This window comes from Microcaecilia unicolor, chromosome 3 (genome assembly GCF_901765095.1).
Source record: "Microcaecilia unicolor chromosome 3, aMicUni1.1, whole genome shotgun sequence".
In the NCBI taxonomy this organism is placed as follows: domain Eukaryota; kingdom Metazoa; phylum Chordata; class Amphibia; order Gymnophiona; family Siphonopidae; genus Microcaecilia; species Microcaecilia unicolor.
In genome coordinates this window covers 149,754,598-149,780,913 of record NC_044033.1, presented here as the reverse complement: position 1 = coordinate 149,780,913, position 26,316 = coordinate 149,754,598, and the positions used below count along the sequence as shown (strand labels likewise).

The 26,316-nt window shown below is 41.3% G+C and overlaps 1 protein-coding gene across 1 annotated transcript in view; it reads left to right on the top strand.

Moving 5' to 3' along the window:
- The window catches only part of KIF26B (kinesin family member 26B), a 799,934-nt gene that overhangs the window by 715,304 nt on the left and 58,314 nt on the right, over positions 1-26,316 (top strand). Inside the window, exon 12 of the mRNA XM_030196461.1 lies at positions 9,157-12,559. Within this exon, the coding sequence (XP_030052321.1) occupies positions 9,157-12,559 (3,403 nt within the window). The remainder of the gene's footprint in view (positions 1-9,156; positions 12,560-26,316) is intronic.

Genomic DNA, 26,316 nt, shown 5'->3' with positions numbered 1-26,316 from the left:
ATAGTATATAAGATCAAGCCCTATTTAATATTTCTGTTCAAAATATGCTCTGCATGTTAGATAAATGAGTGAATGCGGATGGACAAAATAATTTCAGTAGTATATTATTCCTCCTACAATGGCAATTTGGAAAGGTTAAGCAAATATCATTAAAGCAGGGATATTTAAAGAATACTGCATTAATCTTAACTTGATTACATATTAGAAATGAAGTAGCTGTCATAATACATTTTTCTTTTTCATATGCAAGGAACTTTCACTACTTAATGACTACATTAAGGCTTATTTTACACTGGAAAAACTGTCAGAAAACTTACAGATTTGTGCACAGAATTTCATGCACCCTGCTGCAGAATCTACCTGCGGATTGTCGAAGTTAGCCAGGGGTTTCAATTATTACATGAAACTTTGGGGCTCATTTTTGAAACAAAAAAACATTCAAAAACCGGCACAAAGTGGCAGATGGACTTTTTTTTGTCCAAATTGCTATTTCCGAAACAATTTTTAAGATGTTTTTCTATGGAGTTCATTTACAATACGTCCAAATAACAAGGGGGCTTGTTGGGGGCAAGATTTGAGTATTCCTAAAACTTGGACATTTTTCTGCCATAATGGAACAAAGCAAAAACCTCCAGGGATAAGTTAGATGTTTTGGTCTAGACCTGTTTCAATCATGACTAAGTCACAAAAAGGTGCCAGATGACCACTGGATGGATTAAGGCATGACCCCTCCCCCCCCACACTTTCTACCTCAGTGGTCACTGACCCTCTCCCCCCCCCCCCCCCCCCCCCAAAGATGTGAATAAAAAAGTACATACCAGCCTCTATCACAGCTTCAGATGTTATGGCCAGTCCTATTAGAGCAGCAAACAGGTCCTTGGAGTAGCCTAATGGTCAATGCAATGCACTGTAGAGAAGGTGATCCAGGCCAGTATCCCACTTTAACTGGTACATTTGTGGGGGAAAGTGTGAGCCCTCCAAAACCTACCAAAAACCTACCATACCCACATATAGTTGACACCTGCAGACATAAGGGCTATTGTAGTGGTGTACAGTTGGGTATAGAAGGTTTTTGGTGGGTTTTGAAAGGCTTACCATACAATATAAGGGGGTAACAATGAGATGTGTACCTGGAACTTTTTATGTGAAGTCCACTGCAGTGCCCCCTAGGGTGCCGCAGTGCTCTGCAATGATGTCTGTGGTGCAGGTCTTCTAAGAATGCTGGCCCCTCCAAATGTCCCAATGGCTTGTTTTTTTTGTGCGTTTTTCCCTTGGATGTTTTTTTCCCCCCGAAAATGGTCACAAAATTAAATGCACTGAGCAAAAAATGTCTACAAAATGTCTAGGAAATAGCCATTTTTTGAACCAAAAAGATAGATGTTTTTCTCGGAAAAGGCCATGCTTGCCACTTGATTTTTGGGCATTTTCAGCAAAACATCCAAAATCAGATTAAGACATCATATTGAAAATGCCCCTTCACAGTTCCTCTTATTTTAGATAATGAAATTCTATTAAAACAGGTGACTTTCAGGCTCATTTTCAAAAGAGATAGACGTCCAAAAAGTGACATAAGTCAGCATTTGGACGTTTATCTCACAGAAACATCCAAATCAGTATTATCAAAACCTGTTTTTGGACGTCTTTCTCTGAAGTCTGTCAGAAGGACATCTAATACTCAAAGGGGCGTGCCAGGGGCATGTTGAAGGTGGGACTTGGGCATTCCTAAGACATAGACGTCTTTCAGCAATAATGGAAGAAAACAAAGATGTCCAAGACTGAAACTTAGATGTTTTGAGCTAGACCTGTTTTTATTATGGATAGCTGCAGTGGGACTTGAACCCACTTCCCCAGGATCAAGGTCTGCTGCACCAACCACTAAGCTACTCCATGCAAGGTGCCCCAAATGACCAGATGACCACTGGAGGAACTCGGGGATCACCTCCCCTTACTCCCCCAAATCACAAAACATTTTTCCAAACAGCACTTTCAAAAGGAAAAGATAGACTTTTTTTTGAGAAAATGACCTTTCCTGTTCTGATTTTGGACGTTTTACAAAAAACGTCAACATTCAGACTTAGATGTCATATCCAAAAATGCCCTTTCTGTATTTGACTTGTCCAAAGTCTCAAGGAGCAGCAGTGGGAATTGAACCCATGTTGCCAGGATCAAAGCCTGCTGCACTAACCATTAAGTCACTCCTCCTCTGTTTTGGACATCTTGCATTTGGATGTTTTTTGTTCAAAAACGGACCAAAAGAAAAGCTGTCCAAATCACAGGACTTCCGTGGTATTTTTGAAGCGAAATATGGACGTCCATCTTTTTCGAAAATGACCTTCTCCCCGCCTCTGAATTTGGACGTCTTTGTAAAATGGCCAAATTCAGACTTAGACATTTCTTTCGAAAATGCCCCTCTTTGTCTTGGGAATATTTCTAGATGCGAATCTGACATTTCAGGGATGCACTTTTCAGTTGACTGTTTCTTCTTCAAGCAAGGAATTTGATTATTGTGACCTTACTTAGACCAGAAAGATGTATTCTTGTTACTACAGGCCTGGGTGCTTAGCAGGTTGTACTATAGGATTGGTGTTCTTGCAGGTTTTACTGCTCATTCTCTTAAATGGCTTCAATTAATACAGAATACAGCAATTTGACTGTTACGTCATGTTCATAGATTTGAGCATGTTTTTCATTTTCTTTCAAAACATCACTGGCCTCCCAACAGAGCAAAAGATTCACTTTAAGATTTTAACATTAGTTGTACTGTGCGTATTCCATGCATTATTAAACAGTTAGCTAAACCAGCCAAATATCCAAAAGGAAGACTCGCTTTTCTTGACAAGGCAGTGGCTGTTGCCCAAAGAATACTAGGCTGCATAGAAAGAGGCATAACCAGCAGAAGAAAGGAGGTGTTGATGCCCCTATACAAGTCGTTGATAATGCCCCACTTAGAGTACTGTGTCCAGTTTTGGAGGCTGTATTTCTTCAAGGACATAAAAAGACAGATGGTTCAGATGAAGGTGACAAAAATAGTACAGGGTTTGTGTCTTAAGTTTTATCAGAGTAGACTGGAGGACTTGAATCTGTAGACAGTAGAGAAAAGGATGGAGAGAGGTGATGTGATATAGATATTTAAGTACTTGAAAGGTATTAATATTCAACAAACCTCTTTCAGAGATGTAGGGGTGTAGACCTAGAGAATATGAATAGAGGTTGCGGGAGGTAGACTTAGGAGTAACATCAGGAAATACTTTTTACAGAGAGAGTAGTAGATACCTGGAATGCCCTTCCAGGAGAGGTAGTAGAGTCAAAAATGGTGAGTGAATTCAGAATTGCACAGGATAGACACATGGGATGCCTGTATAAAAAGAGAATGGAAATACAACATGGCTGTTGAGAAGTTATCTTAGGCAAGAGTGGTGGGAACTGATGCCGATACCAGGCAGACTTCTACAGTCTGTAACCCACAAATGGCAAAAAACTGAAAGAAGATTAGCAAAATCCAGCATGGGAGACCTGAAGCTGATGCCGGACAGACTTCTACAGTCTGTGTCCCCAAAATGGGAAAAAACTGAAAGAAGATTCGGCAACTCTAGCATTGGGGGCATTGAGGCTGATGCAGGACAGACTTCTACAATCTGTGTCCTGTAAAAGACAGGTGAAGCTTCATCAACTCCAGAAAACCCTAAGTTGTAGATCACTTTATTGTCACGTGCTGCAAGTGAGGATGCTGTGCAGCTCAGGGGGGAGAAGACATCTTGACTAGTAGGTTGAATACTGTCAGCAATACTTGGAGTCCTGGTTATAACCACGTATCATTCCTATCATGTTTGGCTGCCTATATGCTTGGCGTGGTGGAGACTTGACAACCAATATTTAAGCATGGGTGACTGACCGCCCGCACAGAGTGGCAGGCGCAGCTCTGGCCGCCTTGCTGGGTAGACTGGATGGACCGTGCAGATCTGTATCTACACACTGTGAGTTCCAATCTCTATTACAAATAAGTAAACAAGCAACTTACTGTAGGTACTTGAAACAAGAGTTCCACCCTGGCAGTATGAGTCCTTTATAATTGATCAGTTGGCTAACAGGCTGACAGGCTAAGTGGGTGGATGTTCAATGCCTGAAGAGATGAATTCTGAATTATTGTACAGAGTGATATGGAACTGATTGTCTGTCTATTTGACTGGAAAGATTCTGAGTTAACTGCAAAGATGGATGTTGAATGCCTAGTGGAAGGAGGATTCGTGTCCCAAGGGTAGAAAGGGAGAGAGAAAGAGAGAGAGAGAGAGAGAGAGAGAGGCTGTGAACTGCTTGCATTCTAAGGCCGAGATGGAGATTTTTACCTTATAAAGCAGTGATCTTCAATGCAAGGCCTGCGGGTCCTTGGTGGTCCTTTGTGCAGTTCACATTATCATCCCTTTTTTTCTCCACAGTAGAAGGAAAGCTTTAAGTCAACCCATAGCCTGGGCAGAGAATTTTATTGTGGTGGCAATCTTTCCTCACAAAATTCTGGCTTTTCCATTTCCAGTTAGCTCAGGACATCACTGTGATATCCAGCAACACAGATACAGTGGATGTAGAATTTGTGCTTCAAGTGGGCTGTGTATCAGACTGCCATTGTCCTGTTATTGCTTTTGTAACTGATACCATAGCTCTTTTGGAGGACACACAGCTGCTGCAGTTTAGGATTATGAGAAAAGAGTTTGCACAAATTGCAATTATTTCCCTGTGCCTTTTCTAATCCTCAAGAAGATGGAAAAAATAGCATTGTGCTTTTTCGGATTTGTGATGCAGTTTGCCTGGAGGCATTGTTCATTTATTTTTCAGGTGAGGATGTAATTGTTTCTTATGTATTAAATAGGGAAGTGTTTTGTGTGTAACAAAATGCATTGTATATTAATTCTTTTCATAAGCAATATGACCCCCAAGATATGCTTTCCAGTTTCTTTTCAGTGGGGTTTTATCGATTTTTCTCCTTTTGGTGTGGTTGTCTTTGTCTTCACCTCGCAAATGTTACATGCAGTGAGGTCATTTTTTTGCGTATCTTATTGCATTCCTTTGTTATTTCTAGACTGGATTATGGGAATGTGTTGAATTTGGGACTTCCCCAGCACTCATTAAGATGACTCATAATTACAGAATTATGGCTATTAGAGGGGGGATGAGTAGGGCCTAGGGAATATGTGATACCGTTATATAAGTGGTTCCATTGGCTGCCAGTCAAGAATAGGGCTTATTATAAGATACTGACCTTTGTATATAATGTCTTATGTGAGGGGATCCCTTTTTATTTGGCGCCATTGATTCAGTTTTATGTTCCAGGGAGGATATTGAGATCTGGAGCTATGTCTTTACTTACAATCCCAAGTAATATGAGGGCGCATTTAGTGGTGACTGAGAAAGTGCTTTTGTTTTTGGTGGGCACCTACGTTGAGAATGGATACATCGTTCAAACAGTTTAAATTGAAATTAAAAACTCACTTTTTTCAGACAGCGTTTAGAGTGGATGTGACATAAAACTGTGGGAAAATCTGCAGACAATGACTTCATGGTAGAGTTTTTATTTAATTTAATTTATTTATTTGGAGATTGAGCGAGATGGTGGCTGGTCTTGTTGAATGAGTCCTTTCCTGTTAGTTGTGGTGTTCTTTTCTATATATATATATATATTTTTATTATTATTGTAAACCACTTTGATTATGTTAGAAAAGTGGTATATCAAGTTGTTTAAACTATTATTAATTAATAAGGACTTCCTGAAAGCCCCTGGGAGTCCAGCACGTATCACTGTTTAATATAGCATTCACAATTTCAGTTGAAAAAAGGTTTTGGTGGACGGGGGTGGGCTTTGGTGTGCTGGTAAATGTTGAACAACAGGCTCTCTCTCCCAAAGAAAAAAAGCAATATATATGGATGTAAGTTTATTATACATTTTATTGGTACAAAGGTACAGTGTAGCAACCGATTTACAAATAATATTAAAATATACAAAATTGTTTACTGTAAATTCCATATGGCCATGCAACCCAAAGAACCCTTTCCCTCCCTTACTCCCCTCCCTTCCTATAAACCCACCCGACTGTTTCCACTCAACAAAATAACACAACAGATGTACAGATCAGTAGGACTCAAAGCAGTACAAAACAAGTAACGTCATAAACAACACAATTTATAATAAATTGTTTAATCACCCTTAGATTTTACCTTTGGGTTTAACAAGCAATACCATGTGCATGTAAAGTCTAGATAAATTAATTTAAACAATCTATGTTTAAGGCATATGCCCTAAATATGTAATACCAGGTAGCAATAACGAAAGAGTGTTGAATATTCACACAGCAGGCAGCCAACGTATTTAATTTCCACTGAAAATAATTAACTTTGTATGAACATAAATGTCATTCAGCTCCAGCTATTCTACCGCTGCTTTCCCTTAGCCATCATTATTCCCAGGACTCATCTATATACAAACGCACAGCCAGAAGACAAAGATTAACCCCCCCCCCCCCAAAAAAAAAAACATGCCTTTTACAACCAAACAAAACTTGAAGAAGAAATAAATATATACCACAGAACCAGAAAATGTTGACATGTTTAGAGTGACTCTGGACTTCTGCATGATGGTAGCTCTGCCCTCATTATTCAATCTCTCTCTTTTAAATATTAATAATAAACAATATTAAGTGCATTTCTATAATAATATACCACTGCATTCCAACAAAACACAAGGCAAAAGTTCCCACAAACCATCTTTCTCTTTTGATCTAGGCACAGGAAGAAAAAAGATTTTAAATGCTCCCAGGTTTTTAACCTAATTCATGTTTAATGTGGGATATAAACAGGTCTTTTTTTGAGGGGGTACTTGGGGGTACTGAGTACCGGCACCTGTTCCAGTGTCTCCTAAAATTGACCCATGGACCACAAGTTTTAATGAAAGAGCTCAGGCTCAAGACACCAATTCTGCCTTGTCATATATTCTGTGACTGATTGCAGGGGGCCTGGCTATTGTGGAGTGAGTCCCTCAGTGATCACCCCACCCCTGAAGGGTGGCCTGGCATTTGAGTACCGGCACCTTTTTTGCTCTAAAATTTGCACTGGATATAAATGTCATTAATAAGCAAATAATTAGATAGAAACTCTGAATGTTGAACACCTGATTCTCATAACATGATGTCTGTTTTAGTGGCCCTTTACCAGGAGAAAAAAAAATCTCTTCACGAATATAACAGTGCTAGGGTGTCTCTATAACCAGCCCCTCCAAATGACATTTACAACAAATTACTACTGTACCTATGAAAAGTTATTCCATTATTATACTTCCTCTGTATACATCCGTATGCTGCACAAGCCAGCATATGTGAAAATATAAGTGAGTTTAAATAAAGATGCTACCAGCAATAAAGAATGACAACGTGGATGCAGCATCTTATAGGTTGCATAGAGCTAACACAGCATCATCATCTCCCTCCCCCCAACCTGTCCTGCATACCTCTTTCAGTTTCCCACCTCAGATGATCCATTTCCCTCACCAGCCAACCTTCAAATCTCACTACTCTTCCAGCAGCTCTAGCGGTAACATGCTGCCTGGCCAACCTGGAGCCTTTTTTCTGCCTTGTCCTGCTCCGCTGGTGCAAATTCCTGCTTACACATGGGTGGGATCTGGCAGAAAAAAGCTCCAGGTTGGCCAGGCAGCGTGGAAGAGAGTGGAGGCACAAGGTGGAGAGTTAGAGAGAGAGCAGTGGAGCATGGTGATGTGGTATGAGAGAGATTGGAGGTACAGAGTGCAGAAGGTTTGACAGAGACAGAAACTGACAGCAAAGGACAAGGGGGTTGAGACAGAAAGAGAGAGAGAGAGACTGTTGGAAATATGATGTCATCAGCAGACATTGGTCAGCAACATCGCGGCCCTGCATGGGACGATATTTGTAGGCTCTCATTCATCCACATTGGAGCCAGAGTTGGCCTTACTTAAAGATGAGTGAAGGTCACTGTCCTAGAGGAAGGGATGAAAAGAAGACTCATAAGAACTAGCATCTCTGTAAATAACTAATAGGATCAGAGGTTGTACCCTAGGCTAAGGCATGAAGCCAGGCAGGTCTCATGAGATTTGAAGGAATGGGTCACATGTAACATGTAACCTATAAGAACTGAGATTATAAGCTCTAGTAGAAAGTTCCTTGCAGATCAGGACGTCAGAAACAGAAGGAAGCCTTTTGCGAGAAGAAAACCTCGGCTGCTGGGGGTTGGGGTCCCCCCGCCAGCAAAGGCAGGTGACGGCGTGTTGGCGGCGGGAGGGGGGGTTGGGCGGGTCGTTGGCAGAGGGGTTCAGGGCTAAATCTACAGGGGCCCATGCCCCCCCTGGCCCCACGTAGCTATGCCACTGATCTGATTACTTCGGCATTATCTGGGTAGTTCCAGGGCAGTCTGGAGGTGGAGCAAAGGTGGAGCTGGAAGTTATCCAGGTATCTTGGATATTCAGCACTAGTATCTGAATAGCTATCTGGGCAAATTAGCATAGCTTTATACCCAGTACCGGTATTTGGGTGTGGCCCAGCACTGAATATCTGGATATAAAAGTAAACACCACAGTCAGTGTTTGAAGTCAATTCTGACTGCAGTATTTACATTTCAGGGGGCTGTTTGTTTAGGCAAGCTTTTAAGGATATTGTATAACATGTAGTGTTGAAGACACTTCTAGTTTCCCTTGCTGAGGATTGTGATTCTGATATGTGGGCTGTAATTTGCTGCTATGATGTATACTTTAACTTTTTTATATATATATATTTTACTTTGATTTTTTTTTATTCTTGCTGTTATATATATTTTATTTATATTTATATTTTGATTTTTTACGTTTTTAGCTTTATGTTTTTTCTATTCTTTTGTTTCTTTTTTTGGTTTTCAACTTGTTTTATATTGATATATATTTGAATTATTTTTAATCTGTTAATTTATGTTTAAGCATTGCTTCTAAGGTTTTGTTATTTTTAATTTCATCGTGAACTGCTTTGGTATATTGTGAAAGGCAGTATATCAAATGAATAAACTGAACTGAAATGACCTGAACTGTATTTAATTTAATTTCATCTATAGTTTTGACAGTGTTAATTCCTATTAGTAAGAACTTAATTTTTATCTCATACTCTTTATTCATAGTATACTTCAAGCTCTTCTGGAGGAGAAAGTTCCTGTGAGGAAGGAAGAATGCGCAGACCAACTCAACTGAGACCATTCCATTCCAGAAATGTAGTAGATGACCCTGACTTTCCACTTCTAAACCTATCAAGTGACCCTGACTACTCTTCCAGCAGTGAGCAATCCTGTGATACAGTCATTTATGTTGGGCCAAATGGCACAGCGCTTTCTGACAAAGAGCTGACTGATAATGAAGGACCACCTGATTTTGTTCCCATAGTCCCTGTGCTTCAAAAAACAAAAAATGACATCAAGCTTGAGGAAGCTAGTGAAACTCTTTCCAATAAATCAGAAGGTGACTGCCTGAAATGCAACACTTTTGCTGAGCTGCAAGAGAGGCTGGACTGCATAGATGGTAGTGAGGAAACCAACAGGTTCCCCTTTGAAGAGGTGCCAGCTCAAGTAAGTGCAGACCAGACAACAAAGTGCCCCATTTCAACCCAAGTGGCAGAGCCAAAGTATTTATCAGATTCAAATAAAGTTGATAATGTAACAGAGAGGCACCATCCTGAAAAGGAGACAAGGGAAAATATTAATCCAGCAGCTAACAAAATGCAAAGAAATAACTCACCTGTCTTGTCTGGATCTCTGACGAACATTTCAACCCCTTCATCTCCTAGAAGTGTAACTGGGAGTTGTAGCAGTCAAGGCAGTTCTTCACAGTTAGTACACAGTACAAGTCTGCAGGGAAGCAGAGAAGGCCTCCATACTTGTGGATTTGTTGAAGGAAAATCCAGACCCATGGGTTCACCACGCCTTGGCATAGCAAGTCTCTCCAAAACTTCAGAATATAAACCACCAAACTCTCCTTCTCAGCGGTGCAAGGTCTATACTCAGAAAGGAATATTGCCTAGTCCTGTACCACCATCATCTTTGAACAAGGACACAGTGATCACATCTAGTGATTCTTTGCTACAGCCAGAAATTCGAACACCACCAGTAGGAATGAGTCCTCAAATCCTGAAAAGATCTGTGTCTTCCATTAGTGGCGGTTCTGTGGAGTCTACGTTTGATGATCAGAAGTCAAAAATTTCATTTGAGCCCAAGAAAGAAGTTCTTAGTACCACCATGGTGACTGTGCAGCAGCCGTTAGAGCTCAATGGAGAGGATGAGTTAGTATTCACCTTAGTTGAAGAGCTAACTATTAGTGGAGTCCTTGAGAATGGGCGCCCCACTAGCATCATTAGCTTTAATAGCGACTGTTCCGTGCAGGCCTTAGCTTCTGGTTCCAGGCCCGTTAGTATTATCAGTAGCATCAGTGAGGATCCTGAGTGCTACTCTAATGCAGCACCCATTTCAGAGGTCAGTATTACACAGTTCCTTCCACTTCCTAAAGCAGGAATAGATGAAAAAATCAGAGACCATGGCAGCAGACGCTCATCCATTAGCTCTTGGTTAAGTGAAATGAGTACTGGAAGTGATGGCGATCAGTCCTGTCACAGTTTTGTTGCACAGACATGCTATGGTCACGGTGAAGCAATGGCAGATGCTTCCAATCTTGAGTTGGCAAATGCCATTCAAAATACCAGTATCGATATGCAAAATTCCATAACTGATGATTTGTGCATCCTATCAGAAACATCAGCAGAAATGTTCGATAAAGCATCATCCATTAGGGGCTGCAAAATATCATCTTTGGGAAAAACTACTGTCACAATTTCAAATACATCAAACTTGAGTGGTTGTGAAGGCTATATCCCTATGAACACCAATATTACTGTTTACCCATGCATTGCTGTGAGTTCTTTTAATGATAAGGAGACTGATGCTGTATCAATGGACGTTTCACCGATTAATGTCCCCCAACCTCAGGAAAGTAAAGACTTCAGCAACAGGATGCAAATCACATTTGATGATCCCTGGCTAAAACGGGAGGATGATGTGAAAAAAGACCGCACTGGCTCCAGTGATGGAGCAAGGCTTAATGTGGTGGTCAATGCAGTAAAGCCTGGAGAAAGCAGAAAAGAAAACTCAACTGACAGGTTTAGCAGTAGTAGTGGAGAGGGCGCCACATCACCATTGTCCGATAACTTAAAAAGGATTGTAGATGGGTGTGAGATGACATTGCCAAATTCTGCCAGTCACAGTCCTATTCATACAAATGATGGCTTCAAAACAGGCAGTCTACCACAAGAGCTGCCGAAGTATATGAAACAGGAAGATGTAGAGAACAATTCTTTCAATTTTGTTACTGAAAACAATGGAGATTGCTCTACTGCTATTTCTCAGGCATCTAAGTCTACCTTAGAGAGGAGAGTTGCTTCTCCCAAGCATTGCCTTCTCTCTCGACCCAAGGGTTCACCACCACTGCCTCCTGTAAGAAAGTCTAGTTTAGATCAAAGGAACAGGGCTAGCCCTCAGCACAACACTTGTAGCGACAGCCCATCTAACCAACCCTTGTCTTCTCTGGCTATTTTTCCAGATGAAATCAATGGTAAGCCAAAGGGTTTGGGTGTGGACACCAGTACTAACAGCAGTAGCAAATTGTTCAGTGCCAAACTTGAACAGCTAGCCAGCAGAACTAATTCATTAGGACGGTCTAATCGGAGCCACTATGAATGCTTATCATTGGAAAGAGCTGGAAGTTTATCTTCAGTAAGTTGTAGAATGAGCCCTGTTAAAGACAGCACCATGCCACGAACTGGCCGAAGCCTCAGTCGTAGTATATTGTCTTCACCTACTAATTCCTGTATTTCCCAGTCTGCAGGTGCTTCACCAAAGTCCAGTCCATCTAAGATATCAGCAGTGAGCAAGCTGCTTCTGGCAAATCCTAAGGCTCGCAGTTTGTCTGCTTCTACCACTAAAACTCTCAGCTTTTCCACCAAGTCTTTGCCACAGTCTGTAGGACGAAGTTCAAGCTTGCCTCCCAATGGGAAAAATTTATCCTGGTCAACCCAGTCTCTAAGCAGAAACAGAGGCACTGGACTTGCTTCAAAGCTTCCTCTCAGAGCAGTCAATGGGAGGATTTCAGAACTTTTGCAAGGAAGCACCATCGCTAAGAGTTTGCACATGAGAGGAAACTCAGACACAGATGAACGTGGCAGCCTCCATAATGATGAAAGGCCCACTGTTCACACACTGCCTTCACCTTACAGCAAAGTCACTCCTCCTCGGAAACCACACCGTTGCAGTAGTGGGCATGGGAGTGACAACAGCAGCGTTCTGAGTGGTGAGCTGCCTCCTGCGATGGGGAAAACTGCCTTGTTTTACCACAGTGGTGGAAGTAGTGGTTACGAGAGCATGATGAGAGACAGTGAAGCAACAGGGAGTGCATCTTCAGCACAAGACTCTATGAGTGAGAACAGTAGTTCTCTTAGCGGGAGGTGTCGAAGTCTGAAAACCCCCAAGAAACGATCAAATCCAGGTAATGCATGCAGTTTTATATTTTAAGCAATAACATATAACAAGACACTACACCTCATGAGGTAATATGTAAGGCTACCACTTGACCCCTGTCAGTCTTGAAAAGGCTGAACCAATTCTGGGTTTGTCTTATTGCATTTCTGAACTCATAGTTAGCTTTTGTGTAAGGTATAACACCCCCCTGTATCTTTTTTTTTTTGGGGGGGGGGGGGTTGTATCTTCTAAATCTTACTTCTCCTTACACTTACTGCTCTCTGATGGACTATGAAACCCGAGTTGGGGTTGATTTGATATTAAATTATTCATGTTTTCTTTTGAGAATTGTACAATTAATGTTCTCTTAGGCTTCCACAGCTGGCTTCACACCCTGAAGAAAGCCACAGAATGATGGCTGAATCATCAGTTCTACTTACTCAGATTCGGCAAGACAACTGTTTTTGTTTTATTTTTATAAATGAGTATTATACAAAAGAAAGTCAAGACTACAAATTCATAGATGCAAATAGTGACAGAGCAGGATCGATGTGTCAGGGTAAACCTAGTGCAGATGGTAATACTAAAAATTGCAGTTCAGACAACATTTAAGGCAGTGTTTCCCAAGTTGGTCCTGGAGTACCCCCTTGCTAGCCAGGTTTTCAAGATACAATGAATATGCAGGGAAGAGATTTGCATACAGTGGAGGCGGTATATTATTATTATTATTATTATTATTATTATTTGTGGCATTTATACCCTGCTCTTTCCCGCTCGATAGCAGGTTCAGTGCGGCTTACAAAGTATGGTACAAAGTATCACAGAGATAATACGAAGTATCACATAGATGACATAATTACATAGAGTAGGCTTACAAAGTATGGTCATAGTTACATAGAGTAGGCTTACAAAGTATGGTACAAAGTATCACAGAGATAATACAAAGTATGGAACAAAGTATCATATATGCACATCAATCTCACGCATATTTATTGTAGATATCCTGAAAATCTGAGTGGCAAAGGGTTATTCCAGGACTGACTTGGGAAACATTTATTTAAGGCAAAGGTCCTCAAATCCAGTCCTTGAGGTCCACAACCCAGTCTGGTTTTCAGAATTTCCACAGTGAATATGTATGAGATCTATGTGCATTGTGGAAATCCTGAAAACCAGGCTGGGTTGTAGACATCGAGGACTGGAGTTGAGGACCACTGATTTAAGGTATGAGGGAAAACTTAGTGCATCATCCACCCCAAAAGTAACAAGATCCCATCGATCTTCTAGAATGCAATATTATTACTGAGGACAATTTTCAAAGCCCTTTACCAAGGTAAAATCTGCCCTTGTTGCTGTTTTCTTTTTAGGATCTAAATTTAAGAGACTAGTAAAACTAGGAGCATAAACATAGACAACTCATCCTTAGTAAAATTTCTAAAAGAACAATTTAGGAACACAGCTTTCAAAATTAGAGATTAAAGTCTTCGGATATTGGCTTCCATTGGCCCAATATTCAAAAAAAGTCAAGGATTTAATATTCAAAGCAATTTAATAAGGTAGGACAGGCTCCTGCCCAGTTAAATCACTTGGGGCTGGCTAACCACTGATATATAGCAGCATTAAACCAGGTTTTGCTGCTTGATATCAGCAATGAGTGCCCTCGCCTTATCAAGGAACTGCTCGGTGGAGCCAGTACTGGCAGTATTCAGTGCTGGTACCCAGCACAACTAGTCCTATCCTTGACCAGTTAGCTATCTAGGCATTTGCACTAAATATATGCTGGTGCCTGGATACTTCAGGTAGTGGCCCCAGGTTCCTGATGCCCCCTCCTGAGCAGCATTCTCATTCCCAACCCCCCTACAAGAGCTGAGCCCCTCCTCAAGCCCTCCCAGAGCTGCTTCCCTCTTGGACCCCCAATAAGAGTCCCCTAGCACCCACCCATAACCCGTCAGGACTGCCTTTGACTCCCTGGTGATCTAGGGGTGGTTGGGGCAGGAGCAAACCCCAGTCACTCCTGCCCATGCCATCTCCTGTCACAAAATGGCTGCTATGACCTCTAGAGTTGTTTCACAGTACTAGAAAGAACCACGCATCTACACCTGGAGGTCATGGCAACCATTTTGCAACAGGAGATCACATGGGCAGGAGCAAGTTGCTCCCTCTACCAATACTAGACCTCCAGGGAGCCAAGGGGGCCAAGAGTGGGCAGGTGGGTGGGGCCTCAGGGGGAGGGTTTCATGAAGGGGAATAGCTCATGTGGGGTGCACTGGAAGTGGGGCACACTGCTACTGGGGAGATTGAATAGAGCCCTTGGCCAGGAAGGAGGATCAAAAGGGGGGGAGAATTTTCTCAAGTGGGTCCTGGCTGGCTATCGGCCGGATTCTGCACAGGAGCTAGTAGCCAGCACTTGTCCATAGCTTTAGATATTCACTGTTGGTTCCTGGACATGGCCTACCATTGAATATCTGGACCTAATTCAGCTGGCAACAGTGCTTAAAAAATGCTGAGCACCATTGGCTGAATATTTGCCGGTAAGTTCCTAAATTTAGGCTCCTAAATTAAGTGCCTAAATTTGTTCCTTATTAATCCGAGTGTAATCTCGGGTTTAAGTATTGATTTTGGAATCTAGGCTAGGGCCGTCTAAATATCTAAGAGGTCAAATAAGCAGTTCAAACTTTTTTATAAACCTCCACTCAGTAATTCAGTTGACTCCAATAAAGTTGTTTTGAATCAGAATTTTGCTAAGGGCCTTCTCCAAGTCATTTATCATTTGTAATAGTGGCAAAGGCAATCAGCATATAGCAAACAGAATGTTAACAGTAGCAAAAGTATTTCCAAATGTCCCTTCAGCACTGCACTTCTGTTTCTCAACAGTGCTCCACTGCCTTAACTCCTGTGTCCTACCACTGGAGGTGGCAGGGGTCAGAAACAATTCTTGTTCTTGTTTCCATTGCAGGGTGCAGATAGAATTATCAGTACTCTTAACAGTTTGTTACCACCTACACTTAGCTGGAAATCTTGGTGAAACTCAGGAAGACTGAGTTAATAGTGACTCTCTGATTAGGATCCCTTTGGCTGTGTTGGAACCCACAGATATTCCTGAAGAGGCGATAAGTACTTTAATCCTTCAGCCTTAAGATTTTCCTGGACCACAACAGATGGTGTCAAGGGAGCCTTGCTGGTATTCACAGAGTATCTCAGATTCCCCTTCTACCCTCTTGCGTACACACAGGTCAACAACTTTCTGTTTCTGCACTTCAACATCACTCTTTAGGCCTAACTAGCTACTAGTCTGGGTGACACAATAATAGACTCAATATTTCTGAGACCTGCATTGATAAGGCTTGGCCTAAAGGGTCTCCCTAGCAGATGGAAGGATGTGGTTTAAAGGGAGAGTCTCTGTAGTATAGTCAGAGGAGGATTCTGATGCCACCAGAGCCTCCCACTGATAATACTGGACACTCCTGTTGTTCTACTCCTTCCCTCATCTTCCATCCTTCTCCGGAAAGTCAGAAAGTTCATCTGCCTGCCTACAAATGAGGTCAAAAATAAATAAAGAAACTAGAGAGTTGCACGGGGACAGAAATCCAACCCGTCCCCGTAGGGAATCTAACCCGTCCCCGTCTGTCCCCATGGGGAATCTAACCCATCCCCATCCATCCCCACGGGGAATCTAACCTGTTCCCACAAGAATTTAATGGTACATTAAAAAAAAAACAACTCCTGTCTGTTCTCTGGGTTCGAGCCGCAGCACTGCAGACAAGGAAGGAACGGATGTTGGAACACTCTGGCATAGCCGCTGAGAGGAGGGGACAGGGGGGACAAAATTCCCCGGACCCGGGCCTCCAAGGGGAATTTTGCCGCGTCCTGGAAAAAGGGCCTTATGGATGTGTGGCAAAATAAAAGCCAGTGTGCGTCCATTTTTGGCTTGAGACTTTACCGCCACCCATTGACTTAGCGGTAAGGTCTCACGCGCTACCCGGGCAGTAGGCATGCGGGGCGCATCCACTGTCGTTTACTGCTGGGTAAGCGCCACACAGTAGAAAACAGAAAATATTTTCTACCATGTGTTTTCGGCACGCGCCAAATTCAGAATTACCACCCGGGGCATGTGGTAGCCAGGTGGTAATGCTGATTTGGTGCACGCTGGACGGGCATAGGCCTTTATGTGCCTTTGTAAAAGGGCCCCTAAGTTTTCAGCAAAAAAGTCACCAAAATTTAGGTCTTGCTTAATTTAGGTGGCTAGTGCGTAAAATCAATGCTAAGCATTTCCCCATTCTAAGATCACCCCTGTTGTCACTCCTTTTTAGGCTCCTAAAGTGAGGAATTTCTTGCAGCCCTAGTAAATTTTTAAAGAGTTTCAAGTTTATTCATTCTTATTATTATCAGGGATACCAGCTAAGTGGTTTATAATACTAAAATTAAGATAGAAAAGACTGAAAGAAAGAGAAAAGTTTACATTCCCAATAGAGGAGTTAAAGTAGTTAGTAGAAAAAAAATATTTCTCGGTGAAATTACATGCCAACTGATGGAACAGACCAGGTAACCCCTCAACCAGGAAAGAGGGGCATTACCCAGAGGGGGCTGGATGATCCTTCAAACTGGAAAGAAGAGAAGTGTAGCCAGGTTGAGACTTCAGGGGGAGAGGACTGCATGAAAAATAGGTGCTGGTGTCAGTTACCTGATAGGCGCTGTTATTGTCGGAAGTCCGTTTTCAGTCGCTCCCTTTGCGCCTCCTCCCCCCCCCCCCCCCACCAGCTACTCCTCTGGAAAGAAGGGTATCCCCAAAACCAACCCTGAGAGTGAAACACTGAGATAAGGACAGAAAAATTCCCATCTGTGAGATGGAAGTAACAAAAGTGCAAGCTGAAAGTTCCTATAATGCTATATTGACTTTGTATTAGCATGCAGAAAGAAAATTGAGAGATCAAGAGGCATTGAAGAAACCACAGAAAAAACCCAGCCATACACAACACCATAGTAAGAAGAAAGTTTCTTACCTGGCACCAAGTGGTAACTGGTATCCTTGGGCAATCCAAAACAGTCCAATTCAAAGACTCCAGATTCTCATCCACCAGCGCTGGTAGAGAATTAAATATTTATTTATTTATTTAGATTTTGCTCATACCTTTTTCAGTAATAGCTCAAGGTGAGTTACATTCAGGTACGCTGGATATTTCTCTGTCCCAGGAAGGCTCACAATCTAAGTTTGTACCTGAGGCAATGGAGGGTTAAGTGACTTGCCCAAGATCACAAGGAGCAGCAGTGGGCTTTGAGCCGGCCTCCTCTGGATTGCAAGACTGGTGCTCTAGCCACTCCTCCACAAATAACCAGTGCCCACAGTTCTTATTGTAGTGGCACTGAGAGAGAGGAATTCAGCAACCAGATTCACTGTCTGAATTAGAAAGCATTGTGCTGCACCTTTTATAGCGTTTACAATATTGGGATTTCCATAAGTACAACCCAGAATAATACATAGATGGCTTGTTAATGCATACACGTAATACTGATTGTTAACATAACACTTGCTAATCTTCTTAACTGCCCCTTGCTAATGATTGATGCCCTTTAGCACTACCTATTTTGGCAGAAGGTGCACAAAATGGTACAGGCCAGACATGCATAGTTCTTGCAGAAGTCGGTCAGGAGGTAGTTTGAAGAGGTCAATGTCTGACCTCTCATGTCTTCACACACTTTTGAGGAAAACAAATTCTGCCTAAAATCAGTTTGTATCGATATAATAGGGCTATACTATGTGCCAGGTATTTTACATAAGGCACATCCCCGTTATTTACATAACTTCTACGTGACCATCTCATTTCATTTCTCTTGTATGTTTGACATGGCCTTCAGTGTGTATCACTGAATACTTGCTACTGTTCTCCCCCACATTCTTTCACTGAATGACTGTACAATTCATAATAGCAGAAAATATAGGCCTATGATTTTCTTCACAAGACATACATATACAATCACTCTTCTCACACACTGAGCCATCAGAAATGAAATGCTTTCTCCAAAAAAAAAAAGTTTTCAATACACTCTTAAATTTCTGAAAAGAAGTTCCATAAAGTCGGTTCTATAACACTGAAGATAAAAGGATGAATTGTGTTAAATCTTATTTGTCAAAGGGCTGGGATGTCTTTGATGTTGTGAATGTAGGGCACTCGATGGTGAATAAGGTATTAGTCAAATGGAAAAAAATGATGGTAGGCCACTGCATTGAATTTAATAAGCTAACATGAGGATCTTATAAGGAATCTGAAATGAGAATGGAATCCAATGTTCCCGCTTTAAGAAAGGTGTCATTTGATCCCAGTGTTGTGCACCCATAAGTAGTTTAACTGTCATATTCTGGATTAGCTGCAAGCTTTTTAATTCTGTGGAATGGAATGCATTGCAGTAGTCTAACTGGATAAGAACCAATGAATGAAACAGTGCACGTAGTGACTTTTGGTCAAAGAGAGAACCTATAGAATGGATCATTTTTAATTAAAAAAACATTTCTATATTAAAGAGGAAATATGAGGATGAAATAATAATGTGTTGTCGAGTATGACTCCCAGGATACGTGATGATGCAACTATTTCAATGTGGGTTCCTACCATAGTGAGTGGGTGCAGTAGAGTAATAGTGTCTGTTCTACTGAAAATGAGGGCTTTTGTTTATTTGGAATTCAATTTTAAGTTTGTGAACATGTAACCAATCTATAATCTTGATTAGTTTCTCATTCACTGTTGGTATATCTTGAGATTATCAAAATTGACCTCAGTTGGCCTGAAAATGAAAGATTTATGTTCCTAACTGTGAGAGTTATGCTACTAAATTGACTTCTTTGAAAATTTACTAGAGCTGTATGCCCAACTTTATACTCAATGAGGCCAATATTCAAAGCGATTTAAGCGGGCAGGAGCCTCTCATGCCCGCTTAGCTTCCCGCCACCTAACCAGTGATATTCAGTGGCACTTAACCGGACAGTCCCACTGAATATCCCCTGAGACTGCCCAAACAAAAAGTGGACAGGTCAGGGGTGGTTCTGGAAGCTGCACTAGGGAGGAATCTCAGGTAATGTGGGTGCTGGCACCTACGTAGCTAAGCAGCTTCATTTAGGACAGCTCAAGAGCTGTCCTAAATAAGGCTGTTTAGCTATGTGGGTGCCTGCTCTGAATATCAGGCCGGCACCTGCATAACTTTTTTTTTCTTTAAAAAAAAACTCCAAGCCCCCTTCCCCTGACAATGCCCTCTCCTGACAAGGACGACATTATAATTACCCTGATCCCCAAAAAACACCCACTAGCAAGATCAATGAACTCACAAACTATAGACCAGTGGCTTCAATACCATTACTGACCAAAACAATGGAGGGTCTAGTACACAATTTATGGATTATGTGACATATTTCTCAGCCCTACATAGCTCTCAATCAGGGTTCAAACCATTATATAGTAATGAAACAGTCATAACCACCCTGGTAACAAAATTCAGAAGACTAATATGCCAAGGTCAAAGATCCTACTACTACAATTTGACATGTCAAGTGCTTTCGATCTAGTAGACCATGCTACATTAATGACCCTGCTCCACAACATGGGAATTAGTGGTGCAGTAGAAGCCTAGTTTAATGTTTTTTTAAGGACAAGATCCTACATTGTAAAGATGTCTAATCAATTCTCAGCCTCTTAGTCCTCCAAATGTGGGGTACCATAGCGTTCCCCAATATCATCCATTCTGTTCAATATTATGATGGCTCCACTCGGCATTAAATTGGAAAAAACAGAGTTTAATCCATTGATATATGCGGACGATGTCACCATCTATGTACCTTTCAACAACATCACAGAAATATTGGACAGGGTTAAACTAGGGCTGGACCTTATGGAAAAATGTGCCACAATTTTCAAACTCAAATTAAACAGAGATAAAACCAAATTTCTGTTCCTAACTAACCCGCATGATCACACTTCCTACCAAAAATTCAAAATCGACCAACAAACATGCCAAATTGAAACACAACTAAAAATACTAGGAATCATTCTTGATAAACGTTTATCCCTTGAAAGTCAAGTTTCGGCACTCACATCAAAATGCTTCAAAACTGTATGGAAACTGCAAATAATTAGAGACTATTTTCCCAGAAAATCATTTTGTCTGATAGTATAATCACTGATATTATCACAACTATTATATTGTAATGCAGCATATATAGGGTGCAAAGAAAACACACTGAAACCGCCGCAAACCATTAAAACACAGCAACAAGGCTGATCTTCAATAAGTCAAAATATGAAAGAGCAGCCCCATTGCTTGTAATCCTACACTGGCTCCCAATCAAGGCCAGACTATTATTCAAAACTATCATCCTCATTTTCAAAATACTGTTCATCATAGCCTCAGAGTGCATGTCAGACCTGATCGCCTCAGAGTGCATGTCAGACCTGATCGAACTATCACCTAGAAATGCAAGCCCAGAAGCAAAAGGTTACCTACTACTCCACTTGCCCAAATGCAGAAACACAATTTACAAAACCATCTATATAGCTAGATTTAGTTACCTGGGTTCTAAATGGTGGAACTCAATTCCCAAGGTCACACGAAGCATCACAAACTATCTTCAGTTCAGAAAAGAACTAAAGACATACCTTTTCAAGAAATTCTATGATTAATTATACATGTTAGTGAAGGTCTAGGCTACTTACAACTGTAATACACCAATGTAATTTCTCTTGACTGTCAACTGTAAGCCACATTGAACCAAAACTTGTTTTTGGATAATTGTGGGATACAAGAATGAATAAATAAATACATTTAAATGTGCAGCCTTTAGTAAAATCCATGTGTATGTGCCAGCACTTTAAGCAAAAGCACCTACAGTATTTTATTAAGAAAAATGTTCCAAAGAAGAACAGCATCACTCCAGTTTTCTATGTGTAAGTGCCTCAGAAAGGATGGAGGAAGAGAAGTGGAGTTCATTGATAGACCTTCCAAACACACTTAAGAGAGTTCTTCAAATGTATTTAGTACGGTATAACTGAACTGTATTTTGGCATTGCTGCCTGCCTCAGGAGTCTACAATAAATACACATATACATGTATGTATACAAATGTACATATAAGAATAGCTACGCATATAAAGGATCTAAGGGTACCATCAGTAGTGGCTCTTCTGATCCTCCACCTTGGTGGTTTTTTGAAAGGGTCAGTTTTATAACCTACGCATGGAAGTGCCGGATTTTACAAAACTGAATATCCAGGAAAAGTCAGTGAAGGAAGCTAGCAAAGATGCTCTTTTTTTAAATTTCTGAGGGGGTGGTTTTATATACCAAGATGGTATGGCCAATTGCTCTTTCAATCACTCATACAAACCAAAGGTCTCAGTGAGCAGTTATCTGGCACTTATGTCTGCCTTACAGCAAGTGAAAATGTAATTGTATAAGGTTTTCTTTTTCAAGTATGCATTTTACCATTTCAAAATCAGAAATATACACACTGAAAACGTATCTACAACTACCCCCCACCCCCCCTCCAGGCCTAGAAACTAGGCATGCTGCAGATCAACACATGCAAATAACATAAAGTAGTTACTTACACATTAAAAGCTTCTAAAATGGCCCCTCATAATCATCTTCTCGATGTAAAACACTGAGAGGTGGTAAAATATGAGGATGCTGAATCTGGCTGCCTAACTCCCAAATGTTTGTGACTACAACGTACCTTGTACTGTCTTAGAACCATGTGTTTTTAAATGTATGTCAAATAGAAGGAGGATTGTCATTGTTTTGGTATGCTGCACTTTGGCCTACTGAAAGATGCCCATGTGATATCAGGCAGGGAAATGAGGATCTTTAAATTCCTGTGCTGTCAAAGCTTTGCACATACAATGAAGTGTCTCTTTTATATCTACCTTTTCTTTATGAAGAAATCAATCCTGCAAGAGTTTATAGTTTCATGATGCTTTAATACAAAGGCGCGGGAAGAAAAAAAGCATCCATCCCCTTGAGAGATGCTTTCATAAATTGGATTTTTAAAAAAAATAAAAGTACCAATGAAAAGATTTTGTTGCCTTTCAATATATGAACTGTATTTCACCATATGAGTGTCAAGAGCAATGAACCCCCTAGAGGTTTGTCATCAATGATGTACTGTGCCATAAAGAATATGGTGGCCTAGATGTGCGCATTTTGGGTCAGGCGACCTTGTCCAGCTTATTTATGATTATTATTAACTGAAATGCTTTCTGTCAGACATAATCGGCATGAATCAACAGAACCACTGAAAGAGAGGGCACACTAGCTTAAAGGGAATTGCAAGTCATCTTGTCAGATTTCTCAACTTCTGTTGAAGTTCAGACGTGTTATAGGAGGCAGACATGAGGCTGATGTATTAAACAGCATAAATATGAACACGTTCCCTAGAGGGGTTTTTTCGATGCACTATTTACTACATTTAATTTTGCTACGAACCTTTCACTATATAGAGACCAAAAGGAGAGCTTTTTCCTGTCATAGGGCTGAGTTTATTGAGCTGTCTTCCAATGATGGAAAGATCGGTGGAGGAGGGGCTTAGCTATTTCAACAAGTTTTAAGTTGAAAATCAGTATATGAATGCATTAGGGCTGGAAAGCAGATGTGTTAAGTTTATTTTGTGGCTGTGTTAATTGCAGGTGAGGATTGTAAAGCACTTTGAACTCTGAGAGGAGCGGTTGCTAAATATAAATAGAGAAATAAACAGGAGTTTTATCTAGACCTTACAGAAATGTAGGGAAACCTTTTGCAAAATAGTATTGGCAAACCTATTTTATTCTGCTCTTGTATTTAATGAGCTGCTTTGCATAATTTTGCATGGCACTGAAATCACTGTTCCCTCTAAGTTGAGCAGGCGTCCTCCAACTACAGTCCTGCTATCGGACAGTGCTGTTTCACTATCATATTTTCAATAGTGAGGGACAGGCAAACTCTGCAGGACTCCAGGGAACCTTCCGCACCCTCCCCCCCAAGGGCAGCAATGCAGTTGGAGGACTCCCACTCAGCTTACAGGGAACAATGGCACTCAGGCCCAGATGCATCAAACTTTAACGAGCCGTTAACGAACAAGTAGTAAACCGTGGCATGCACTAAACAGTTTTTTCCAACGACGGTAGCAGCTAACGAAAACGGAATACAAACGAGTAACTACCATTGTAATTTGGACGATTCGGGATGCACTAACCATACCGACGATTGCACCGAATCATTTACCGCAATATATTTAATTTGTGGTCACAGCTGTCGGTAAGGCCTGAGCTGTCATACAGACACATCATAACACGTCCTTGTAGTGCGTGCGTCTTCGACGCATATATATACGTGGCTCGCGCGTGTGCACAATTGTCGGAGAAGTCATGGCTACACAAGGGAGAAAGCCAAACACAGCTCATCCAGGTGAACGAGAACCGCCTTTTCCCCCGCCCGGGGATAAAGCGAAATATTATTAAAATGGACCAAGGCTGGAAGGTCCTCCAACGGCTGTGTAAATACTTGTGTTTTTCTCTTTTTATATATGTCAAACTATTTTTGTTATTGTCGTACATGTGGACGTTTGTTATGTGCGTGTAGGTGTTTTCTAGAAGGTAGGGGTGGAGCAACGGAGCATGACAGTATCATTGCTTGGTTTATACATAATTACATATGTACACATGCGCATATTAGCCATGCCGATACTGTGTGCTTCCAAATGAATCTGTGCGCATGCGTTTCCTACTCCGCTACACCAGATTAGCGAAACTTTCATGCATCCGACTTTTGAATACCGTACCGAACATTTCTGGGGTGTGTTTTTAGTGCATTCTTTGTTTTTTCAAATTCAGTAAGCACTTTTATGTTTTAGATTCTTTTACGTTTGGTTGATGCATCTGGGCCTCAGTCCTAGTAAATTTTCAAAATACCTCTGTGGGCATCCTGTTATAATATTACCCCCTGATACTCAAAGCCATTTAACCAGCTAGGATCGGCACCTGTCCTGTTCAATGACCTATAACCGGCTATCAATGAATTTTCAGCGGGACATAGCCGGCCATGACCGGCTGAAAATTTGCGGTTAACCGGTTATATTGCACGATATAACCGGCTATCCACCAGTTTTCAACACATTGCTAAGTTCGGCAGCCATATTTGACCACCTGAATACCAGGTGGTGGAAACGGCTCGGCATTGAATATCTGGGCTCAGGGCCGACCGCGGGAGTTAGCCGGGCTAACTCCTGCAATCTGAATATTGAGCCCTTGACTTCTACATGCACGTAAGTACATAAGTATTGCCACACTGGGACAGACCAAAGGTCCATCAAGCCCAGCATCCTGTTTCCAACAGTGGCCAATCCAGTCACAAATACCTGGCAAGATCCTGAAAAAGTTCAATACATTTTATGCTGCTTATCCCAGAAAAAGCAGTGGAATTTTCCCAAATCATTTTAATAATGGTCTATGGACTTTTCCTTTAGGAAGCCGTCCAGACCTTTTTTAAACTTTGCTAAGCTAACCGCCTTTACCACATTCTCTGGCAACATGTTGAGTGAAGAAAAATTTTCTCTGCTTCGTATTAAATTTATTACTTTGTAGCTTCATTGCATGTCCCCTAGTCCTAGTATTTTTGGAAAGGGTAAACAAACGATTCACATCTACCCGTTCCACTTCACTCATTAATTTATAGATCTCTATCATATCTCCCCTCAGCCATTTTTTCTCCAAAATGAAGAGCCCTGCCCGCTTTAGTCTTTCCTCATAGGGAAGTCGTCCTATCCCCTTTATCATTTTTGTCGCCCTTCTCTGCACCTTTTCTAATTCCACTATATCTTTTTTGAGATGCGGCAACCAGAATTGAACACAATATTCGAGGTGTGGTCGCACCTTGGAGCGATACAAAGGCATTATAACATCTTCACTTTTGTTTTCCATTCCTTTCCTAATAATGCCTAACATTCTATTGCTTTCTTAGCCACCGCAACACATTGAGCAGAGGGTTTCAACGTATCATCAACAACAACGCCGAGATCCCTTTCTTGGTCGGTGACTCCTAACGTGGAACCTTGGATTATGTAGCTATAATTCAGGTTCCTCTTTCCCACATGCATCACTTTGCACTTGTTCACATTAAACTTCATCTGCCATTTAGACGCCCAGTTTCCCAGTCTCGTAAGGTCCTCTTGTAATTTTTCACATCCCTCTCGCGATTTAACTGCTTTGAATAACTTTGTGTCGTCAGCACGTAGCGGCCTTTTCACAGTTTTGAACTGTTTAGTACATCAACCATCTTGCCTTGCAGTGTTTTAAGTGGAGGAGTGGAGGAGCCGCCTAGGGGTTAGTGAAGCAGACTCTGATCCTGGGGAACTGGGTTTGATTCCCACTGCAGCTCCTTGTGACTCTGGCCAAGTAACTTAACCCTCCATTGTCCCAGGTACAAATAAGTACCTGTATATAATATGTAAACCGCTTTGAATGTAGTTGGAAAAACCACAGAAAGGCAGTATGTAAGTCCCAATCCCTTTCCCTTAAGTGCTTTCTTTGGATTGTTAAAGTCCTTACACAGCAGTGAGTACCAGGTCAGCTCAAACCATACAATAACAGCTTTCCCAAGATAACCTCAACTATTAATTTCACTAGGTGAGGTTATCTTTGGAAAGCTGTCATTGTATGGTTAAAAAGGTGTTAAAACTGTAACTGCCTGGTAATAAAGTCCTACTCATTGCTGTCTGTATCTCTTTATGTGTATCTGTTAAGTGATCAACCATTTCTTCCACACCTTCTTTTAAACCATA